General features: G+C 41.4%; 1 protein-coding gene across 1 annotated transcript in view; it reads left to right on the top strand.

Annotated features, from left to right (window-relative positions):
- LOC115162606 (MAM domain-containing glycosylphosphatidylinositol anchor protein 1-like) overlaps nt 1–20,987 on the top strand; it is a 367,347-nt gene that overhangs the window by 184,076 nt on the left and 162,284 nt on the right. Inside the window, exon 6 of the mRNA XM_029714070.1 lies at nt 6,136–6,268. Coding sequence (XP_029569930.1) covers nt 6,136–6,268 — 133 coding nt within the window. The remainder of the gene's footprint in view (nt 1–6,135; nt 6,269–20,987) is intronic.

Below are 20,987 nucleotides of genomic sequence, written 5' to 3'. Positions count from 1 at the left end.
ATGGGTCCATATCTCACCATCTGCTGCGTCGTCGATCTCTCTAGAGTTCTGGTGATTAAACCTCTCACACATGGGACGAGACAACATCCACACAACACAAGCACACTCATACAGGTGAATGCAGTCCACAATACAGTTCTTACAACACTTTTCCATTTCCCAAACATGTGCTGTGTTATCAGGAATGTACGTGCAGCAATGAAACCTAATCATTCTACCTACACCGCCCTCTTCTGCCAATAACATATCGAGAGTCAGTCTATTTTACCAGGTCATGAGGGAGGTGGTGGATAATTGGTCAGAGAACCTCTTTACTGCATCCCCGGTTTGATTCATGAATCTCTGTTGCATTAACCCAATGATGTCATTAATCCAATCCACATTTTTATTTATTGTCAACTACCAAAAGAACGTAGTGCTAAAGTCTTCACCTATTTGATTCATAGCTTTGTATTCATCTGGAACTTCTCTGAGGATGCCAATAGCATCCATCTAGACAAAGCTACTCCCATCCTGGACAAAACTCCTCCTGTGCCTACTTTAGCCTCCTATAACTGGCCTCTGATGACTAATTCGACTTGGTTGGACCAATAACCCCAGGGCGCAAGTTCCTAACCACCCTTTGTGGTATTTTCTGACGTATACATCCTTTGCTGGTACTAGCCCACCCAACATCAGTTATAGGTGCTGTGAGGTTAACTCCATCATAATTATCAGTTCTACAAATTTCCTTAAAATTAATATCACCAATGGCCTTAAATTCACTATCCAAATGGCTTTTCAATGCGGCTGATCAGACCTCAAAGGAAAAGTCACCAGAGGGGTCAAAAGTCATACCTCCCTTTCAGAACCGTGTTCCTTACTACATTAGACAAATGAAAGCTAAGAACTTGATCTACCTTTTGTATCCCAGGTTCCTAGAACATTCCCTATCAAAAGAATTTCACGTGTTTAATTAAAACTTCAGAAAACAATCTGAGAACAATGAGACGGGTGCGCGCATGCACATGAAGAGTCCATGTTACTTTTTCAGTCTTTGAACGAAAACAACGACTCCCGGTCGGAATATTATCACTATTTTACAAGAAAAATCGCATAAAAATTGATTTTAAACAGCGTTTGACATGCTTCGAAGTACGGTAATGGAATATTTTGACATTTTTTGTCACGATATGCGCCGGCGCGTCACCCTTCGGATAGTGTCTTGAACGCACAAACAAAATGCCGCTATTTGGATATAACTATGGATTATTTGGAACCAAACCAATATTTGTTGTTGAAGTAGAAGTCCTGGGAGTGCATTCAGACGAAGAACAGCAAAGGTAATCCAATTTTTCTTATAGTAAATCTGAGTTTGGTGAGTACCAAACTTGGTGGGTGTCAAAATAGCTAGCCTGTGATGGCCGGGCTATCTACTCAGAATATTGCAAAATGTGCTTTCACCGAAAAGCTATTTTAAAATCGGACACCGCGATTGCATAAAGGAGTTCTGTATCTATAATTCTTAAAATAATTTGTACGTTTTTTGTGAACGTTTATCGTGAGTAATTTAGTAAATTCACCGGAAGTGTTCGGTGGGAATGCTAGTCACATGCTAATGTAAAAAGCTGTTTTTTGATATAAATATGAACTTGATTGAAGAAAACATGCATGTATTGTATAACATAATGTCCTTTGAGTGTCATCTGATGAAGATCATCAAAGGTTGTGCTGCATTTAGCTGTGGTTTTGGTTTTTGTGACATTATATTCTAGCTTGAAAAATGGGTGTCTGTTTATTTCTGGCTGGGTACTCTGCTGACATGATCTAATGTTTTGCTTTCGTTGTAAAGCCTTTTTGAAATCAGACTGTGTGGTTAGATTAACGAGAGACTTGTCTTTAACCTCTCTAGGGTAGGTGGGACAAAATCGTCCCAACTACGTAACAGCCAGTGGAATCCTGTGGCGCGTTATTCAAATACCTTAGAAATGCTATTACTTCAATTTCTCAAACATATGACTATTTTACACCATTTTAAAGACAAGACTCTCGTTAATCTAACCACACTGTCCGATTTCAAAAAGGCTTTACAACGAAAGCAAAACATTAGATTATGTCAGCAGAGTACCCAGCCAGAAATAATCAGACACCCATTTTTCAAGCTAGCATATAATGTCACATAAATCCAAACCACAGCTAAATGCAGCACTAACCTTTGATGATCTATATCAGATGACACCCCTAGGACATTATGTTATACAATACATGCATGTTTTGTTCAATCAAGTTCATATTTATATCAAAAACCAGCTTTTTACATTAGCATGTGACGTTCAGGACTAGCATACTTCCCGCAAACTTCCGGTGATAAACGTTCACAAAAAACATAACAATTATTTTAAGAATTATAGATACAGAACTCCTCTATGCACTCGCCATGTCCGATTTTAAAATAGCTTTTCGGTGAAAGCACATTTTGCAATATTCTCAGTAGATAGCCCAGCCATCACGGCTAGCTATTTAGACACCCACCAAGTTTAGCACTCACCAAAGTCAGATTTACTATAAGAAAAATGTTATTACCTTTGTTGTTCTTTGTTCTTTGTCAGAATGCACTCCCAGGACTTCTACTTCAATAACAAATGTTGGTTTGGTTCAAAATAATCCATAGTTATGTTCAAATATCCTCTGTTTTGTTTGTGCGTTCAAGACACTATCCGAATGGTAAAGAAGGGTGACGCGCACGATGCATTTCGTGACAAACAAATTCTAAATATTCCATTACCGTACTTCGAAGCATGTCAACCGCTGTTTAAAATCAATTTTTATGCCATTTTTCTCCTAAAAAAGCGATAATATTCCGACCGGGAAAGCGTGTTTACGTTCAAAGAGAGAGAAAGTAAAAGCATGGGATCCCCTCGTGAACGAGCCTCAGTCTGATGGCCCTCTGATCGACCACCATCCAAATGCGCAAACATTTTTTCAGCCAGCTTCTGGAATTACATCATTCAGCTTTTTCCCGGGTTCTGAGAGCCTATGGGAGCCGTAGGAAGTGTCACGTTACAGCAAAGAACCCTACATTTTCTTTAAACAGAGCCCAAGGAATGGTCAGAGAGGGTACTTCCTGTTTGGAATCTTCTCAGGTTTTTGCCTGCCATATGAGTTATGTTATACTCACAGACACCATTCAAACAGTTTTAGAAACTTTAGGGTGTTTTCTATCCAAAGCCAATAATTATATGCATATTCTAGTTTCTGGGCAGGAGTAATAACCAGATTAACCTCTACGGGCTAGGGGGCAGCATTGAGAATTTTGGAAAAAATATGTGCCCATTTTTAACTGCCTCCTACACCAACTCAGAAGCTAGAATATGCATATTATTGTTCAGGTTTGGATAGAAAACACCCTAAAGTTTCTAAAACTGTTTGAATGGTGTCTGAGTATAACAGAACTCCTATGGCAGGCAAAAACCTGACAAGGTTTCATGCAGGAAGTGGCCTGTCTGACAAGGAGTCGTTCTTCTTGTCTCTGTTTATTGAAGAGTAAGGATCTTAGCTGTAACGTGACAATTCCTAGGGCTCCAATAGGCTCTCAGAACCCGGGAAAAACCTGAATGATGACGAGGCAGCCTCAGGCTGAAACACATTATCTCCTTTTCCAAGTGTCGCATCAGAGGACCATTGAATTAGGCGCGTGCGCAATTCGCCCCCGTGGAGTATTTTCATTCGGCTGTTTAGCTAATTGCAGATTCCCGGTCGGAATATTATCCCTTTTCTACGACATAAATGGCATAAAAATTGATTTTAAACAGCGGTTGACATGCTTCAAAGTACGGTAATGGAATATTTAGAATTTTGTCACGTTCTGCGCCATGCGCACGACCGTGATTTAGCATTCTGATAGTGTCTAGAACGCACGAACAAAACGCCGCTGTTTGGATATAACGATGGATTATTTGGGACGAAACCTACATTTGTTATTGAAGTAGAAGTCCTGGGAGTGCATTCTGATGAAGAACAGGAAAGGTAAGACCATTTTTCTTATAGGAAATATGATTTTGATGAAGGCTAAACTTGCCGGGTGTCTAAATAGCTAGCCCGTGATGGCTGGGCTATGTACTTAGAATATTGCAAAATGTGCTTCATCCGAAAAGCTATTTTAAAATCGGACATAGAGTGCATAGAGGAGTAATGTATCTATAATTCTTAAAATAATTGTTATGCTTTTTGTGAACGTTTATCGTGAGTAATTTAGCAAATTGTTAGTAAATTCCCCGGAAGTTTGCGGGGGGTATGCTTTTTCTGAACGTCACATGCTAATGTAAAAAGCTGGTTTTTGATATAAATATGAACTTGATAGAACAGACATGCATGTATTGTATAACATAATGTCCTAGGTGTGTCATCTGATGAAGATCATAAAAGGTTAGTGCTGCATTTAGCTGTGGTTTAGGTTTTTGTGACATTATATGCTAGCTTGAAAAATGGGTGTCTGATTATTTCTGGCTGGGTACTCTGCTGACATAATCTAATGTTTTGCTTTCGTTGTAAAGCCTTTTTGAAATCGGACAGTGTGGTTAGATTAACGAGAGTCTTGTCTTTAAATAGCTGTAAAATAGTCATATGTTTGAGAAATTGAAGTAATAGCATTTCAAACGTTTTAAAAATCGCGCCACAGGATGACACTAGCTGTTACGTAGGTGGGACGAATTCGTCCCGCCGGTCCCATAGAGGTTAAATCGGGTACGTTTTTTATCCGGCCGTGTAAATACTGCCCCCTAGCCCTAACAGGTTAAAATGGTGTAAAATAGTAATATGTTTGAGAAATTGAAGTAATAGCATTTCTAAGGTATTTGAATATCGCGCCACGGGATTCCACTGGCTGTTGACTAGGGTGGGACGCAAACGTCCCACCTAGCCCAGAGAGGTTAAATAAAGGTTCATTCACATAAATAAAACCTGAGCTCAATTTCGAGTCTCATAGCAAAGGGAATAAATAAGCCAAGTTGAAATGGATCAACCACACACCACTCTTGTCAAGAAGGCGCAACAGCGTCTCTACTTTTTAAGGCGGCTAAAAATAATAATAATTATGTCCTCTCTAAATACTACCTCTGCACCATCGAGAGCGTCCTGACCGGTTACATCATGGCCTGGTACTGGAATTGCTCCATCCACAACTGCAAGGATCTCCAGAGGGTGGTGAAGAAGGCCCAGAACATCCCTGGGACCCCACTCATCCAGAAGATCTACTCGAAACAGTGCCTGAAGAAGGACCGCAGCATCATCAAAGACCCCACACACACCAACCACGAGCTGTTCACTTCCTTACCCTCAGGCAGACGGTATTGGAACATGAGGTCTTATAACAACGGAGCATGAGGTCTGATACCTTTTATCTACAGCCATCAGACTAATGAACACGTGAATTGGACTGACCACATGCACTGACTCTCCGCACTGACCCACACAGATATACACTCATCCACACACATATAGATTCATGCTACACACATCACAACTGCTGCTACGAAATTATTATTAGTATTGCTAAATACTGCACAATTTAAACACTTGCACCCCAATCCCCACTTTCCCAAAACACGTGTAAATACTGGACTATAAATTGAGCCATTTACTTTTTGTTCGTATTCTTATCGTTTATTATTTCTTATTGTTGTTGCATTGTTGAGAATGAACCCGCAAGTAAGCAGTTTGTTGGACGGTGTCTACCCTATGTATCCAGTACATACTACTAATAAAACATGAAACTGAAAGGTACAAAGGACGTACAGTACCTTACAGGGTACCACTACAGTGACAAGCGTTTGTACCCCCTTAAGAACAAATCTAACCTTTTTTTCTGAGAGTGTGTGTGCTGTGTCTGAGAGAGATTATATTTATTTTGTAGATTTGCATGTGTAGGAGTGCGTGTTTGTGTGTGTGTGTGTGAGTGTATACACCGTGTTCAAATGACAGTGCATTAATGAATGTACCAACATGTGTAAAAGGGTATTTATGGTGTGTGTAAGAGATTGTGTAACTGTACTATGTTTGTGCACATATGCATGTGTGTTTGTGAAGAATACTCACATGCGGTCAGTCAGGGTCTGTTACTGATATCTGTGTAACCAGTCAATGTTTTATGTCACACAGGGGGAGACCAAGGTGCTGAAGCTGAAGAACCTGAGGCTGAAGGACTTTGCCAACTACACGTGCCAGGTGTCCGTTCGCAACGTGTGTGAAATCCCTGATAGCTCTGTCACCTTTCTCCTCACCATCGGCACCAGTAAGTGAAACATTTTCCTCACTACCCCTTTTCTACACCCCTCTTTCATTTTTTGGTGTGTGTTTTTAATGAAGAGACAAGACGGTGTAGAAGGCGTGAAGTGAAGGCCTGAAGTGAGTAGAAGACAAAGCAGTCGAGTTCATCTGACTCTGGGGATGTAGATAAAGGGCTTCATTGCCAAAATCCCAAACAATTTCTTTAACCACTAGACCACCCCATACCACACCTCTCTCTACTTAAATCTCCCCTTTTCTCTGTGTGAATCCATCCCTCACTTGCTCATCCCTTGTCTCGCTAAAGCTCACTCCACCTCACTCTCCTCCCCCTCCCATCTTTCATACACAGACACTCCATCTCGTCCTCTCTCATTCCCACTTTCCTCCTCCTCCATTTCTCATCTCTCACTCCCCTTCTCCATTTCCCTCCATCACCCTCTCTTTCAGCCTCGCACTTCATCTCTCCCCCTTCCTTTTAAATCACTCCATCTCCTCTTTCCTTCTGTCTCTAGCCATTCCCTCACTCTCTTTATTTTCTCTCCCTCCACTGATGTACATCTCTCACTCCCTTGCTCCTCTCCTCCGTGTGTTACACTGTCTATCTGTCTTGTTATTCCCTCGCTGGGTGACACATCTCAGGCATTCACTTCAAATTGACCTGTCAGAGGACTCTGTTATCTCCCTTCACTCTGACCTGTCTCCACGGCAATGCCATGTTACCACCGGCAACGCTGTTGCTGTCGACAACGCTGTCAGTTCCACTGCAGCCTGCCTCCAAAGGCCACTAGCTCAACAAACGAAAGCCAGAATCCTATCTGAGCCCAATCTTCTTTTTTATTCCCTTTCTCAGATTCTCGCCTCATTTCAAATGTCATCCAGCAACCCCGCCACCTCCCTTTCAAAGAGTTGACCTATTTGGCTGTTTTAATGCAGCGCATATATTTTTGGTAACACTTTATTTGGATGGTCCATCTGTAGATGCTCTACATACTATCAGTAACATTTCAACTGTATGTCTGCTGACTATCAACAAGAAAGTGTCTGTATACTGTTGTGGTGCTCCTGAAAGGCTAAAGACATGCTGTGGAAATGCTGCTGACAGTCTACAAATAGTTTATTGAATATCTGTAGATGGAAAGTATTCCCGACCCCTTGACTTTTTTTACATTTTGTTACAATACACCTTATTCTACACACAATAATGTAATTATTCAGACCCTTTGCTATGAGACTCGAAATTGAGCTCAGGTTTTATTTATTTTATTTTTATTAACCCTTATTTAACCTCTTACATCTAGACGTTCCGCTAGCGGAACACCTGCTCCAATAGCCAATGATGGGCGTGGAGCGAATTACAAATTCCTCAAAAATACAAAAACTTCAATTTTTCAAACATATGACTATTTTACACCCATTTTTCAAGCTAGCATATAATGTCACATGAATCCAAACCACAGCTAAATGCAGCACTAGCCTTTGATGATCTTCATCAGATGACACCCCTAGGACATTATGTTATACAATACATGCATGTTTTGTTCAATCAAGTTCATATTTATATCAAAAACCAGCTTTTTACATTAATCTCAGTTTGTTACCTGTATAAAAGACACCTGGGAGCCAGAAATCTTTCTGATTGAGAGGGGGTCAAATACTTATTTCCCTCATTAAAATGCAAATCAATTTATAACATATTTGACATGCGTTTTTTTCTCAATATTTTTTTTGTTATTCTGTCTCTCACTGTTCAAATAAACCTACCATTAAAATGATAGACTGAGCATTTCTTTGTCAGTGGGCAAACATACTGTCACGGTTGTCGTCGGTGAAGGAGGACCAAAACGCAGCAGGTATGTGTATGCTCATCTTGAGATTTATTAACTTCCAAAAATGAACGTACAAAATAACAAAACAAAAGACTGAACGAACAACTACAAACAGTCTGGCCAAGCAAAGCTCAACACAGAACAATCACCCACAAATAACAAACACAAACACACCCTCATATATGGGACTCTCAATCAAAGGCAGATAGACAACACCTGCCTTCAACTGAGAGTCCCAACCCCAATTAACCAAACATAGAAACAGACATACTAGACTAGACATAGAATAACTGAAAACCAAACAGTGCCCAAAAACCCCGGAATACTTAAACCAAATGCCCCTTCACCAAAACACACCACCCCGAACCACATAAAACGAATACCCTCTGCCACGTCCTGACCAAACTACAAAAACAATTAACCTTATACTGGCCAGGACGTGACAGTACCCCCCCCCCATTAAAGGTGCTACCCCGGAAGCACCTTAACAAAAAATAACCCCAAGCAACACCAAAAGAAAAATTCCCCTTTTCTAAAGGGAGGGAAGGGAGGGTGGCTGCCGTCAACGACGGCACTGTGCTACAACCCCCCTCCCCAACCCACCTATTTCTGGAGGTGGCTCCGGCTCAGGCCGTTCTGGGCAGTCTGGGCAGTCTGGCAGCTCGGGACAGTCTGGGCAGTCTGGCAGCTCGGGACAGTCTGGGCAGTCTGGCAGCTCGGGACAGTCTGGGCAGTCTGGCAGCTCGGGACAGTCTGGGCAGTCTGGCAACTCGGGACAGTCTGGGCAGTCTGGCAACTCGGGACAGTCTGGGCAGTCTGGCAACTCGGGACAGTCTGGGCAGTCTGGCAACTCGGGACAGTCTGGCCACTTCGGCAGTTCAGGGCAGTCTGGCCACTCCGGCAGTTCAGCGCAGTCTGGCCACTCCGGCAGTTCAGCGCAGTCTGGCCACTCCGGCAGTTCAGCGCAGTCTGGCCACTCCGGCAGTTCAGCGCAGTCTGGCCACTCCGGCAGTTCAGCGCAGTCTGGCCACTCCGGCAGTTCAGCGCAGTCTGGCCACTCCGGCGACTGTTGACTGGCGGGCAGCTCAGACGATTGTTGTCTGGCGGGCAGCTCCAACGACTGTTGACTGGCGGGCAGCTCCGACGACTGTTGACTGGCGTGCAGCTCCGACGACTGTTGACTGGCGGGCAGCTCTGACGACTGTTGACTGGCGGTGCTGGGTTTACACACTTGAAGGCTAGTGTGGGGAGCGGGAACAGGACGAGTCGGACTGGGTTGACGCACTTCCGGGTCCGCACGAGAGACAGGAGCTGGAAACCCAGTGCTATGGAGGCGCACAGCCGGTCTAGATCTTACCTCCTGCACAACCCGCCTTGGCTGGATGGAACTAGTAGCCCTGTACGAGCGGGGTGCTCGTACAGGGCAGACTGGGCTGTGCAGGGGCCTGATGGTAGCCGTGCGTAGAGCGGGAGTTGGGTAGCCTGGTCCTCGGAGGCGTACCGGCGACCAAATGCGCTGCGCAGGCATCCTCCTACCAGGCTGGATGCCCGCTCTAGCACGGCACCTGCGAGGGGCTGGAATCACTCGCACCGGACTGTGCGTGCGTATGGGTGAGAGAGTGCGCTTCTCAGCGGAACATAGCGCTCTCCACCCCATACGCTCCTCCATATAACCACGGGTAGCTGGCTTCCGGCTCTTCCTACGCCTAGCCAAACTACCTGTGTGCCCCCCAAAAAAAATTTCTTGGGGGTGCCTCTCGTGCTTCTCCCTCAGCGCGTCTATGGCCTCGTACCACCGCCTCTCTGCTTTGGCTGCCTCAATTTCCCACTGCGGGCGCTGATAATCCCCAGCCTCATGCCAAGGTCCGGCCCCGTCCAGAATTTCCTCCCAGGTCCACTTCTCCCGCCAGTCCAACTCGAATTCCTTCTGCTCCTTCCTCTGCTGCTTGGTCCTTGAGTGGTAGGTGATTCTGTCACGGTTGTCGTCGGTGAAGGAGGACCAAAACGCAGCAGGTATGTGTATGCTCATCTTGAGATTTATTAACTTCCAAAAATGAACGTACAAAATAACAAAACAAAAGACCGAACGAACAACTACAAACAGTCTGGCCAAGCAAAGCTCAACACAGAACAATCACCCACAAATAACAAACACAAACACACCCTCATATATGGGACTCTCAATCAAAGGCAGATAGACAACGCCTGCCTTCAACTGAGAGTCCCAACCCCAATTAACCAAACATAGAAACAGACATACTAGACTAGACATAGAATAACTGAAAACCAAACAGTGCCCAAAAACCCCGGAATACTTAAACCAAATGCCCCTTCACCAAAACACACCACCCCGAAACACATAAAACGAATACCCTCTGCCACGTCCTGACCAAACTACAAAAACAATTAACCTTATACTGGCCAGGACGTGACACATACAAAATCAGCAGGGGATCAAATACTTTTTTCCCCCACTGTAGTTACTCCACAATACTAACCTAAATGACAGATTGAAAAGAAGGAGGCCTGTGCAGATTAACAATATTCCAAAACATGCATCCTGTTTGCAGTAAGGTACTAAAGTAAAACTTCATGTCCTGAATACAAAGCATTATGTTTGGGGCAAATCCAACACAACACATCACTGAGTACCACTCTTTATATTTTGAAGCTTGGAGGTGGCTGCATCAGTTTTTGGATATGCTTGTCATCGGCAAGGACTAGGGAGTTTTCTAGGATAAAAAGAAACAGAATAGAGCTAAGCACAAGCACAATCGTAGAGGAAAACCCAGTTCAGTCTGCTTTCCAACAGACGCAGGGTGATAATTCACCTTTCAGCAGGACCATAACCAAAAACACAAGGCCAAATATACACTGGAGCTGCTTACAAAGATGACATTGAATGTTCCTGAGTGGCCTGGTTACAATTTTGCCTTAAATCTTCTTGAAAATCAGTGGCAAGACTTAAAAATGGCTGTTTAGCAATGATCAACAACCAACTTCACAGAGCTTGAAGAATTTTTTAAATAACGATGTGCAAATATTCTACAATCCAGGTGTGCAAAGCTCTTACAGACTATCCAAGAAAGTCTCACAGCTGTAATCACTGCCAAAGGTGATTCTAACATTTAATGACTCAGGGGTGTGAATACTTATGTAAATTAGATATTTCTGTATTTCATTTTCAATACATTTGCAAAAATGTCTAAAACATGTTTTCACTTTGTCATTATGGGGTGTTGTGGGTAGATAGGTGAGAAACAAAATATATTTAATCAATTTTTAATTCAGGCTGTAACACAAAATGTGGAATAAGTCAAGGGATATGAACGCCTTCTGAAGGAATCAAATTACAAGTGGTAGGGTAGCCAGGTATACCTGTGTATATATTGCATCCACGTGAAGGCTGGAGTGGGACCAGTAGAAAATGTACACAGTCCTCATGCACTTCCTTAATCATCTGCATGGCGTTCGGCTACTGCATTACCTGGAGCACTCCGCCATTGATGTCACCAAAGACAAACCTAATAACGTTACACCGAGTGTTTGTCACCTGACCTGGCCCTGGTATACTAGACACTGTAACAAAATAGGAATGAGAACTATAGGCTACGCAGTACAGAAACAGACGCTACTACATTATTACATAGGCTACATGTACTGAGTAGCATATAGTTCTCATTACTATTTAAATTAAGCATTGTTTAAAAATAAAATAAAATAACACTCGCTTCCAGTTGATTCATACAGCTAATGCTAGCTGATTTACCAGATTAAGTTGTCTGTGCACTGGTAAAACACCATCTTCATCTTCCATCCACATTTCTTGCATATGTGACTCGTTTCAGGAAACTAGGCATATGTCGCGGGTCACTACTTCACAGGAGAGCCAATTGAACATAACCTTTTTTTAATCAAAATGCTTTTTTTGGGGGGGCAGAAATGCCTTCTGGTTCATGTGAACTTTCATTTTCCTTTAATAACAGATTGGATGCCAACTGTAAATACAATAGACCATGCAAATGAGTTTTCTAACCAAACAATCCATTATCGCTGATGCATGCAAAGGGCCAGGTTACATTTTTTTATTGTGTTTTGAATGGAATTGACGCATTATTTGAATGGCGTTGTCGCAGATAGATTTCACTTCTAGCTACCGTATCTTTCATGCTTGACGCATATGTGGACGTTCGTTTCTATGTGGACGCCCCCCACCCACATGGAATAACATTACATTCACCCCTGCAACTGCATGAGGACCAGACGGAGTGTCTACTAAGCAATACAACAATAGATAAGGTAAGCTAATGTGCCTAGTTACATTGTTGAAATATGTTTAATGTCAGAGCTAAAAGTATTGGCTAGCTAAATTCAAACTGCTAGTCTAGCAACCATCACTACCATTACAGTACCAGTCAAAAGTTTGGTCACACCTCATTCCAGGATTTTTCTTGATTTTGACTATTTTCTACATTGTTGTATAATATTGAAAGACATCAAAACTATGAAATAACACATATGGAATCATGAAGTATCCAAAAAAGTGTTAAACATATCAAAATATATAAACAGAAAAAAATATATATAAAATATATATAAAGAAAAAAGACGAATATAGACAAATACAAATTTCAACAAACATTAATTAGATCTAGTTTTTATTTACATTTGGTTGAGTTGTCAACTAACCAGAATTCAAAGTGAAAAAAATATAACATGTCACCATGTGATTGGATTTAGGGTGAAAAATGTAGAATTTCCGAACATTGATTACTTTTTTCCCCACATTGATTCAGCATCATCACATCGCATTTTTTTTGTTCAATTGACGTGGAAACAACGTTGATTGAACCAGATTTTGCCCAGTGGATCTCATACCGTCCCTCAACATAGAGTAAATGCAATTTAATATCTTGCTCAGTAACTATACCGCTTTGTTGTTGTTGTAACGAAGTTCACTAGATGCTATCTTTGAGAAAACTCCATAGAGAGATGAAGACTGTTGATTTTGTTAGTATATGGGCAGGGCCAGCTCTAGCCTTTAGGGGGGACTAAGCAAGATTTGCTTGGGGGGCCCCCACCTCGTGGCAAAACATTTTAGTTGCACCCTTCTTGACGGCGGAGAGAAACATTTACGCTTTAATATTCATTTACTGCAATTCTACATATTTTGCCATGGGACATAATACAATTTTGCAGTTTAAAATGCCCAGTGACATCAAAAATGAAATTTTGCTGTGTTTTATTACCAGTCAAAAGTTTGGACACACCTACTCATTCAAGGGTTTTTTTGACTGGTATTGCATACATTTTCGGCTCCTTTAGCTACCTTGAGCTTGTTTAGCTAGCTAACATTTTTAATGTCTACTGTCTTTTCTAGTAACAACCCAGCGCAGTCAGAATGGCAGCTCAGGGGACAAGTGCACCGATGTATGACAGTGCAAAGGAAGTGCACAAGGAAAGAGATGTAAGTAGATAGCAAGCTAATCTCTTATCTGTGGTATACTATAAAAATATATAGCTAACTAACCAAGATTGTTATAGCAAAAATACTTTTGTAATTTCTTAAAGTGTTTATGGTAATACTAAGTATTACCATAAATTAGCTAGCTCTGGTCCAGGGTTTTGATTGGATATGCGAGTGACAGCACAGACGATTCATGCCCTGGAACAGAGGTATTAGTTAGCTAGTGCTATAGAATCCATCTGCAGTTGTGATTTTAGAATTAATGAATTAATTGCACTATAATGGTGACAAACGATGCCCACACACTGTTAGGACCTACGTAAAGCTGTCCCAACAGCAGTCCCAACATCTTACCACTGCTACACCTGGCTATCAGTGGAGCCTTGCCTGGCAGTGAACAGTTCATTCAGCTGCATTTACTGCCTTTAAAAAAAGCATAGCTGATATGTGTAACCTTTTATTTAACTAGGCAAGTCAGTTAAGAACAAATTCTTATTTACAATGACGGCCTACTGACATGGCTGACTTGCTTAAACAAATGTGGTTTCTACTGACAATTGAGATGTACAAGCTATAGCATAAGGCGACGACGAGCGCATAAGAGGCAATTCCTAATTTCGAATTAGGACATTAACAAGCGCGCTAGGACGGACATAGTCAATATAACTATTTTTCAGCACTTCTGAAATGTACAGTGACAGAATTCAGAACATTCTTACAGTATTCTCCCTGTACACCATGTCAGAACCATAGGATAAATAAAGGGGACATATAAGCAGAAAATGAAAGCTCTTACATTATTCAATGACAACATTTCTCTAAAACAGGGTATAGCCTATATGTTCACCACCAAGTCAGTGAAGTAGGTGAAATTAGGAAGGGAAACGTGACCAAATTATTAGGGTGAGGCACATGGGCCACTAACAGCTTACTACACAACATACACTTAGTATTACATTCTTAGCTACAGCATACATATCTCCCTGGTATATTATATAATTTATGCAGCAGCATAAAATACATTTTTGGACTCACCTTGTTGTGCTGTGCTCACTTGAACAGGAAGTGGTTCTTAGTGGGCAAGTTTTGTCATCAAACTTTGTCATCATAGTCTGGCACTCTCTGGATTTATGATGCTTTCAAGACAACTGGGAACTTGGAAAAAAACAAGGTTGAATCATGGTGACGTCAGTGATCTTCAGGTCGGAGTTCTAGAAAGCGGCCCAAGTTCCTGACTTGCAATTCCGAGTTGGATGACCGTTCAAAACACATTTTCCCAGTCGTAATTAGTTTTTTTCCGAGTTCCCAGTTGTCTTGAACTCACTTAAATCAGATTTCACAGTTCTGAGTTTCCAGTTGTTTGGTGCGTGGCAGAAGTCATGCTGGATTGACACCAAGGCCATATTTGAATGTTTATCCTTTTAAGCTTGGAAAAGAGACCCTTAAAACCAGACTTGGGACCACACACCCACTCCACTGAATAGCACGGTAGTAATTGCTTTGCAATGCTTGCAGTTAGCCACTGATTCCTTCCAAACCACTCATTGTTGAATTTACGATTTCCAACTTGTTGTGTAAGGTTTATGTCCAATGGCCGATGAGCACCAATGCATTTTATCTATAATTCCTCTTCATTATTTCTCTTCATATGACAAGGATTAAAAAGGATTTGCCAGTAGATTGTCGACTTGATTCATGAGGATGACTGCTAGCTTGCTAGCTAAGATTTTGAAAGTATGATGTTGATGTGATCAGTCCAATCAAAGCTGCTGTAGATATAACATGATTTGACATCATTTTATCTGTGTGCAACGACCTTGAGCATTCTTGGATGGGTACTTGTAATGTAACTCTATGGCAGCACCCAAGGGGCTTGAATTTTCAAGCTCTACCCTTAGATTTGGCGGTGACGTAATGTCCCCATGAGTGACAGAACACTAAGCTAATCATGGCGCAACTAGAGAACATGCCCCACCACCACAGAAAGCACTGAGCTAGGCTGAAACACCTGCATTTTGGAGCTGCCTTACTCAAGAAAGCAAAAAAAGAGACCATGTTTGTATGCAGCTTTCATTTTTATTTGACATTGTTTGCAAACTGATATCAGATTCACGGTGGGAACCACACATGCGGAGATCATCTGTTCACCTGCTCTGCGTCTCACAAGGACATGGCGGTTGGAACCAAAAATCTCAAATTTGGACTCATCAGACCAAATGACAGATTTCCACCGGTCTAAAATCCATTGCTCATGTTTCTTGGTCCAAGCAAGTCTCTTCTTATTATTGGTGTTCTTTAGTAGTGGTTTCTTAGCAGCAATTCGATCATGAAGGCCTGATTCACACAGTCTCTTCTGAACAGTTGATGTTGAGATGTGTCTGTTACTTGAACTCTGTGAAGCATTTATTTGGGCTGCAATATCTGAGGCTGGTAAATCTGATTAACTTATCCTCCGCAGCAGCGGTAACTCTGGGTCTTCCTTTCCTGTGGCAGTCCTTTTGCGTGATGGTTTTAGCGACTGCACTAGAAGAAAATTTCAAAGTTCTAGCAATTTTCCGGATTGACTGACCATCATGTCTTAAAATGATGGATTGTTGTTTCTCCACAAATATGCATTGGGAAAAAACACTGACATTTCTTCAGTCAGTACATAGAATACCAACAAGACAAAAATCTTCAGGTCTCTTGCACAATCTCCCACTGAAAATGTGCCCACATTCAGCAACTCATCATGCCATAAGCTACCAAACACTTTGAGTCCTCCGCATTTCTTTTGCATGCGAGGAGCAGTAGCACATAATAAAATGTTGTAGCAGAGTGGTGATAACATGGAAAATGTACATTGCTTTTCTATTCTGCTTTTCTATTTCTTCAGCAGGCAACATCAAAGACGTTGTGACCAGATACCAGCGGCTGCTGAACCTGACGAAGGAGGGCTGCAATATGATCACGGCTTTCCGAAAGACGGGTGTGTCCAGGAACTTACCTTCATACTAAGATCAAATCAAATTTGTCACACGTGCCGAATATAACAGGTGTAGACCTTACAGTGAAATGCTTACTTACAAGCCCTTAAGCAACAATGCAGTTTAAAGAAAAATGTGTTACATAAAAAATAGATGAGTAAAAATAAGAAATAAAAGTAACAAATAATTAAAGAGCAGCAGTAAAATAACAATAGCGAGGCTATATACAGGGGGTACTGGTACAGAGTCAATGTGTGGGGGCACCGGTAGTCGAGGTAAATGAGGCAATATGTACATGTAGGTAGAGTTAAAGTAACTATGCATCCAAATATATTGTATATATTGGTCATATTGGTCATGGCTCCAGAGTGACGACAATAGGATTGCCTGCAGTTCTCCAGCTTTATCCACTGAGATAGTGGTGGGCGCACGAGGGCAGGGGACACGGGCCGCAGAGCAGCGCACAGAAGACGGACCTAGCCCATGGAGGAGGGGGACACACCGCCACCCCGCCCCACTAGGTAGCACAGAGAAACACTTTAAGGGGCATTGCACTAATAATGGCGCTGACTAAGGAAACGTTCCCTCTGTTCTTAGTGCCTGTCTGCACGTTCAAACTAAAACAATGTAACTAATAATGGTGCAAAAAATTCCCTTAGATATGAATTCGGAGGGCTGAAATGATTAAGAGAGTCAGGTGCAGGACAGCAAATATGAGTAATCAACGTACTTTTACTAAAAATGACAAATGTACAAACTAACATCACGAGCACACAATGACGGACCAAAAATACAATAAACTCACTCACAAACAAACGTGGGGAACAGAGGGTTAAATAATAAATAGGTAATTGGGTGAGTGAAACCATTTGTGTAAGACTAAAACAAAATAAATGGAAAATGAAAAGTTGATCGTCGGTGGCTAGAAGGCCGGTGACATCGACCGCCGCCTGAACAAGGAGAGCGACCGACTTCGGTGGAAGTCGTGACAACGTCAATCAAAAGTTATACTTAAATCCAAACTGGATTTAACGAGAAATGGCATGAAAAGCACACATCTGTAAATCCCAAACTCTAAAAGTAATTGGAAAGGTAGGTACAAATTATTTTTGACATTGTGGTTGCAATAAAGAATGTAAACAAGATATAAACAAGATGCTGTGTTTTTATTTACAGTAGTGATGGACAGCTGGAGGCATTTTGAAGACAGGTTTTCAAACTTGTTTTTCACAACTGTACTGTAGTACTGTAGCAGGTGTAGCCCTAGTAGCAGGACAATGGACTCTTTATAGCCCGGCTACTGTAGGTATGAAAATCCCCCAAATTGCAATGTATTCGATGCTTAAAACCTCTTACAGCTCCTTAAGCATAGGGGGCAGCATTGACAATTTCGGAAAAAATATGTGCCCATATTAAACTGCCTCCTACTCAAACTCAGAAGCTAGGATATGCATATTATTAGTATATTTGGATAGAAAACACTCAGATGTTTCTAAAACCGTTTGAATGGTGTCTGTGAGTATAACAGAACTCATATGGCAAGCAAAAACCTGAGAGAAATCCTACCAGGAAGTGTAAATCTGGATGCATGGGCTCTCTTCAAGTCGTTTCCTATTGAATACACAGTGACGTAGTAATACTTGTGCACTTCCTACGGCTTCCACTAGATGTCGACAGTTTTTACAAAGTTGTTTGAAGCGTCTACGATGAACAGAGACCGAATGAGAAGGAGGGGAAGTTGTTGAGGCAGGGGATGACATCACTTCTTGGCGCACGTCCATGAGAGTGGATCCTCCGTTCCAAAACCTTTTTCAAGACACAGGAACCGTCCGGTTGAAATATTACCGAATCTTCACGTTCTGAAGGCCCTAAAGATTGATGTTTTAAAACGTTTGACATGTTTGAACAAACGTAAATACAACTTTTTTTTACTTTTCGGCGCGACATCGTCTTTGGACGATGCTTTCTACACTTGGAGTAGCTTTCTGGACGCACAAACAACAAGGAGTTATTTGGACAAAAATTATGGACTTTATCGAACAAAACAACATTTGTTGTGGACCTGGGATTCCTGGAAGTGCCTTCTGATGAAGATCATCAAAGGTAAGGGAATATTTCTAATGCAATGTATGATTTTAGATGACTCCAAGATGGCGGCTATCTGTATAGCCTAGTGTATTTTTCTGAGCTCAGTACTCAGATTATTGCAAAGAGTGCTTTCCTCGTGAAGCTTTTTTGAAATCTTTCATAGCGTTTGCATAAAGGAGATGTTCATCTATAATTCTTTGAATGACAGTTTAATTTTGTATCAATGTTTATGACAAATATTTTTGTAAATTGTGGCGCTGATTCATCGGCAGTATTTGAGGGAAAATATTTTCTGAACGTCACGCGCCGATGTAAAATGATGTTTTTATATATAAATATGAACTTTAACCTCTTATGGCTAGGGGGCAGTATTTTCACGGCTGGATAAAAAACGTACCCGATTTAATCTGATTATTAGTCCTGCCCAGAAACTAGAATATGCATATAATTATTAGCTTTGAATAGAAAACACTCCAAAGTTTCTAAAACTGTTTGAATGGTGTCTGTGAGTATAACTGAACTCATTTGGCAGGCCAAAACCTGAGAAGATTCTGTTCAGGAAGTACCCTGTCTGACCATTTCTTCCCCTTGTTGATTCTCTCTATCTATTACAAGGGATCTCTGCTGTTATGTGACACTTCCCACGTCTCCAATGGGCTCTCAGAGCCCGGGAAAAACCTGAATGACGTAATTCAAAGCCCTGGCTGAAACACACGAGAGCTTTTGCTAAGTGGTCTATCAGAGGACAAAGCCTTAGGCGCATGACCTGCCCCGCCCCCGCCTTTCGGTTTTCCCCTCTGTTTACAGACACGCAGATTCCCGGTCGGAATATTTTCGCTTTTCTACGAGGTAAATTGCATAAAAATTGATTTTAAACAGCGGTTGACATGCTTCGAAGTACGGTAATGGAATATTTAGAATTTTTTTGTCACTTTATGCGCCATGCGCGACCGTGATTTACCATTCGGATAGTGTCTAGAACTCACGAACAAAACGTCGCTGATGGAACATAACGATGGATTATTTGGGACCAAACCAACATTTGTTATTGAAGTAGAAGTCCTGTGAGTGCATTCTGACGAAGAACAGGAAAGGTAAGACCATTTTTCTTATTGGAAATGTGATTTTGGTGAAGGCTAAACTGGGTGGGTGTCTAAATAGCTAGCCCGTGATGGCTGGGCTATGTACTTAGAATATTGCAAAATGTACTTCATCCGAAAAGCTATTTTAAAATCGGACATATCGAGTGCATAGAGGAGTTCTGTATCTATATTTCTTAAAATAATTGTTAAGCTTTTTGTGAACGTTTGTCGTGAGTAATTTAGTAAATTGTTAGTAAATTCCCCGGAAGTTTGCGGGGGGTATGCTAGTTCTGAACGTCACATGCTAATGTAAAAAGCTGGTTTTTGATATAAATATTAACTTGATTGAACAGACATGCATGTATTGTATAACATAATGTCCTAGGTGTGTCATCTGATGAAGATCATCAAAGGTTAGTGCTGCATTTAGCTGTGGTTTTGTTTTTTGTGACATTATATGCTAGCTTGAAAAATGGGTGTCTGATTATTTCTGGCTGGGTACTCTGCTGACATAATCTAATGTTTTGCTTTCGCTGTAAAGCCTTTTTGAAATCGGACAGTGTGGTTAGATTAACGAGAGTCTTGTCTTTAAATAGCTGTAAAATAGTCATATGTTTGAAAAATGGAAGTTTTCGGATTTTAGAGGAATTTGTATTTCGCGCCACGCCCATCATTGGATATTGGAGCAGACGTTCCGCTAGCGGAACATCTAGATGTAAGAGGTTAACGAACATAAAATGCATGTATTGTGTAACATGATGTCCTAGGAGTGTCATCTGATGAAGATCGTCAAAGGTTAGTGCTGCATTTAGCTGTGTTTTGGGTATTTGTGATGCATGCTAGTTGCTTGGAAAATGGCTGTTTGGTTGTTTTTGTCGATGTACTCTCCTAACATAATCTAATGTTTTGCTTTCGCTATAAAGCCTTTTTGAAATTGTACAACGTGGTTCGATTCAGGAGAAGTGTATCTATAAAATGGTGTAAAATAGTCCTATGTTTGAGAAATAGAAATTATTAGATTTGGTTTTGAATATGGCGCTCTTATTTTTTCACTGGCTGTTGATCCCGCTAAAGGGATGCGAGCGGCAAGAGGTTTTAAGTACTCTAAAGTGTTATATTTCTAACTCAAAACAGCAGTACAGTATTTCTTCAACAACATTTTTATGCTTCGTTAATAAAGTACTGAGAAGCGATTCCGTGGCACATGGTTTATGAATTAACACACAATTTTCCGTTCTTCCTGAAAGCCTTAAAAGTCAAATGCATTCTTTGCTTTGAAACAGATGCTACAGAT

Source organism: Salmo trutta, chromosome 25 (genome assembly GCF_901001165.1).
Source record: "Salmo trutta chromosome 25, fSalTru1.1, whole genome shotgun sequence".
NCBI lineage: Eukaryota > Metazoa > Chordata > Actinopteri > Salmoniformes > Salmonidae > Salmo > Salmo trutta.
Note: the sequence above shows the minus strand (reverse complement) of the source record. Positions and strands in the feature narration are given on the sequence as shown.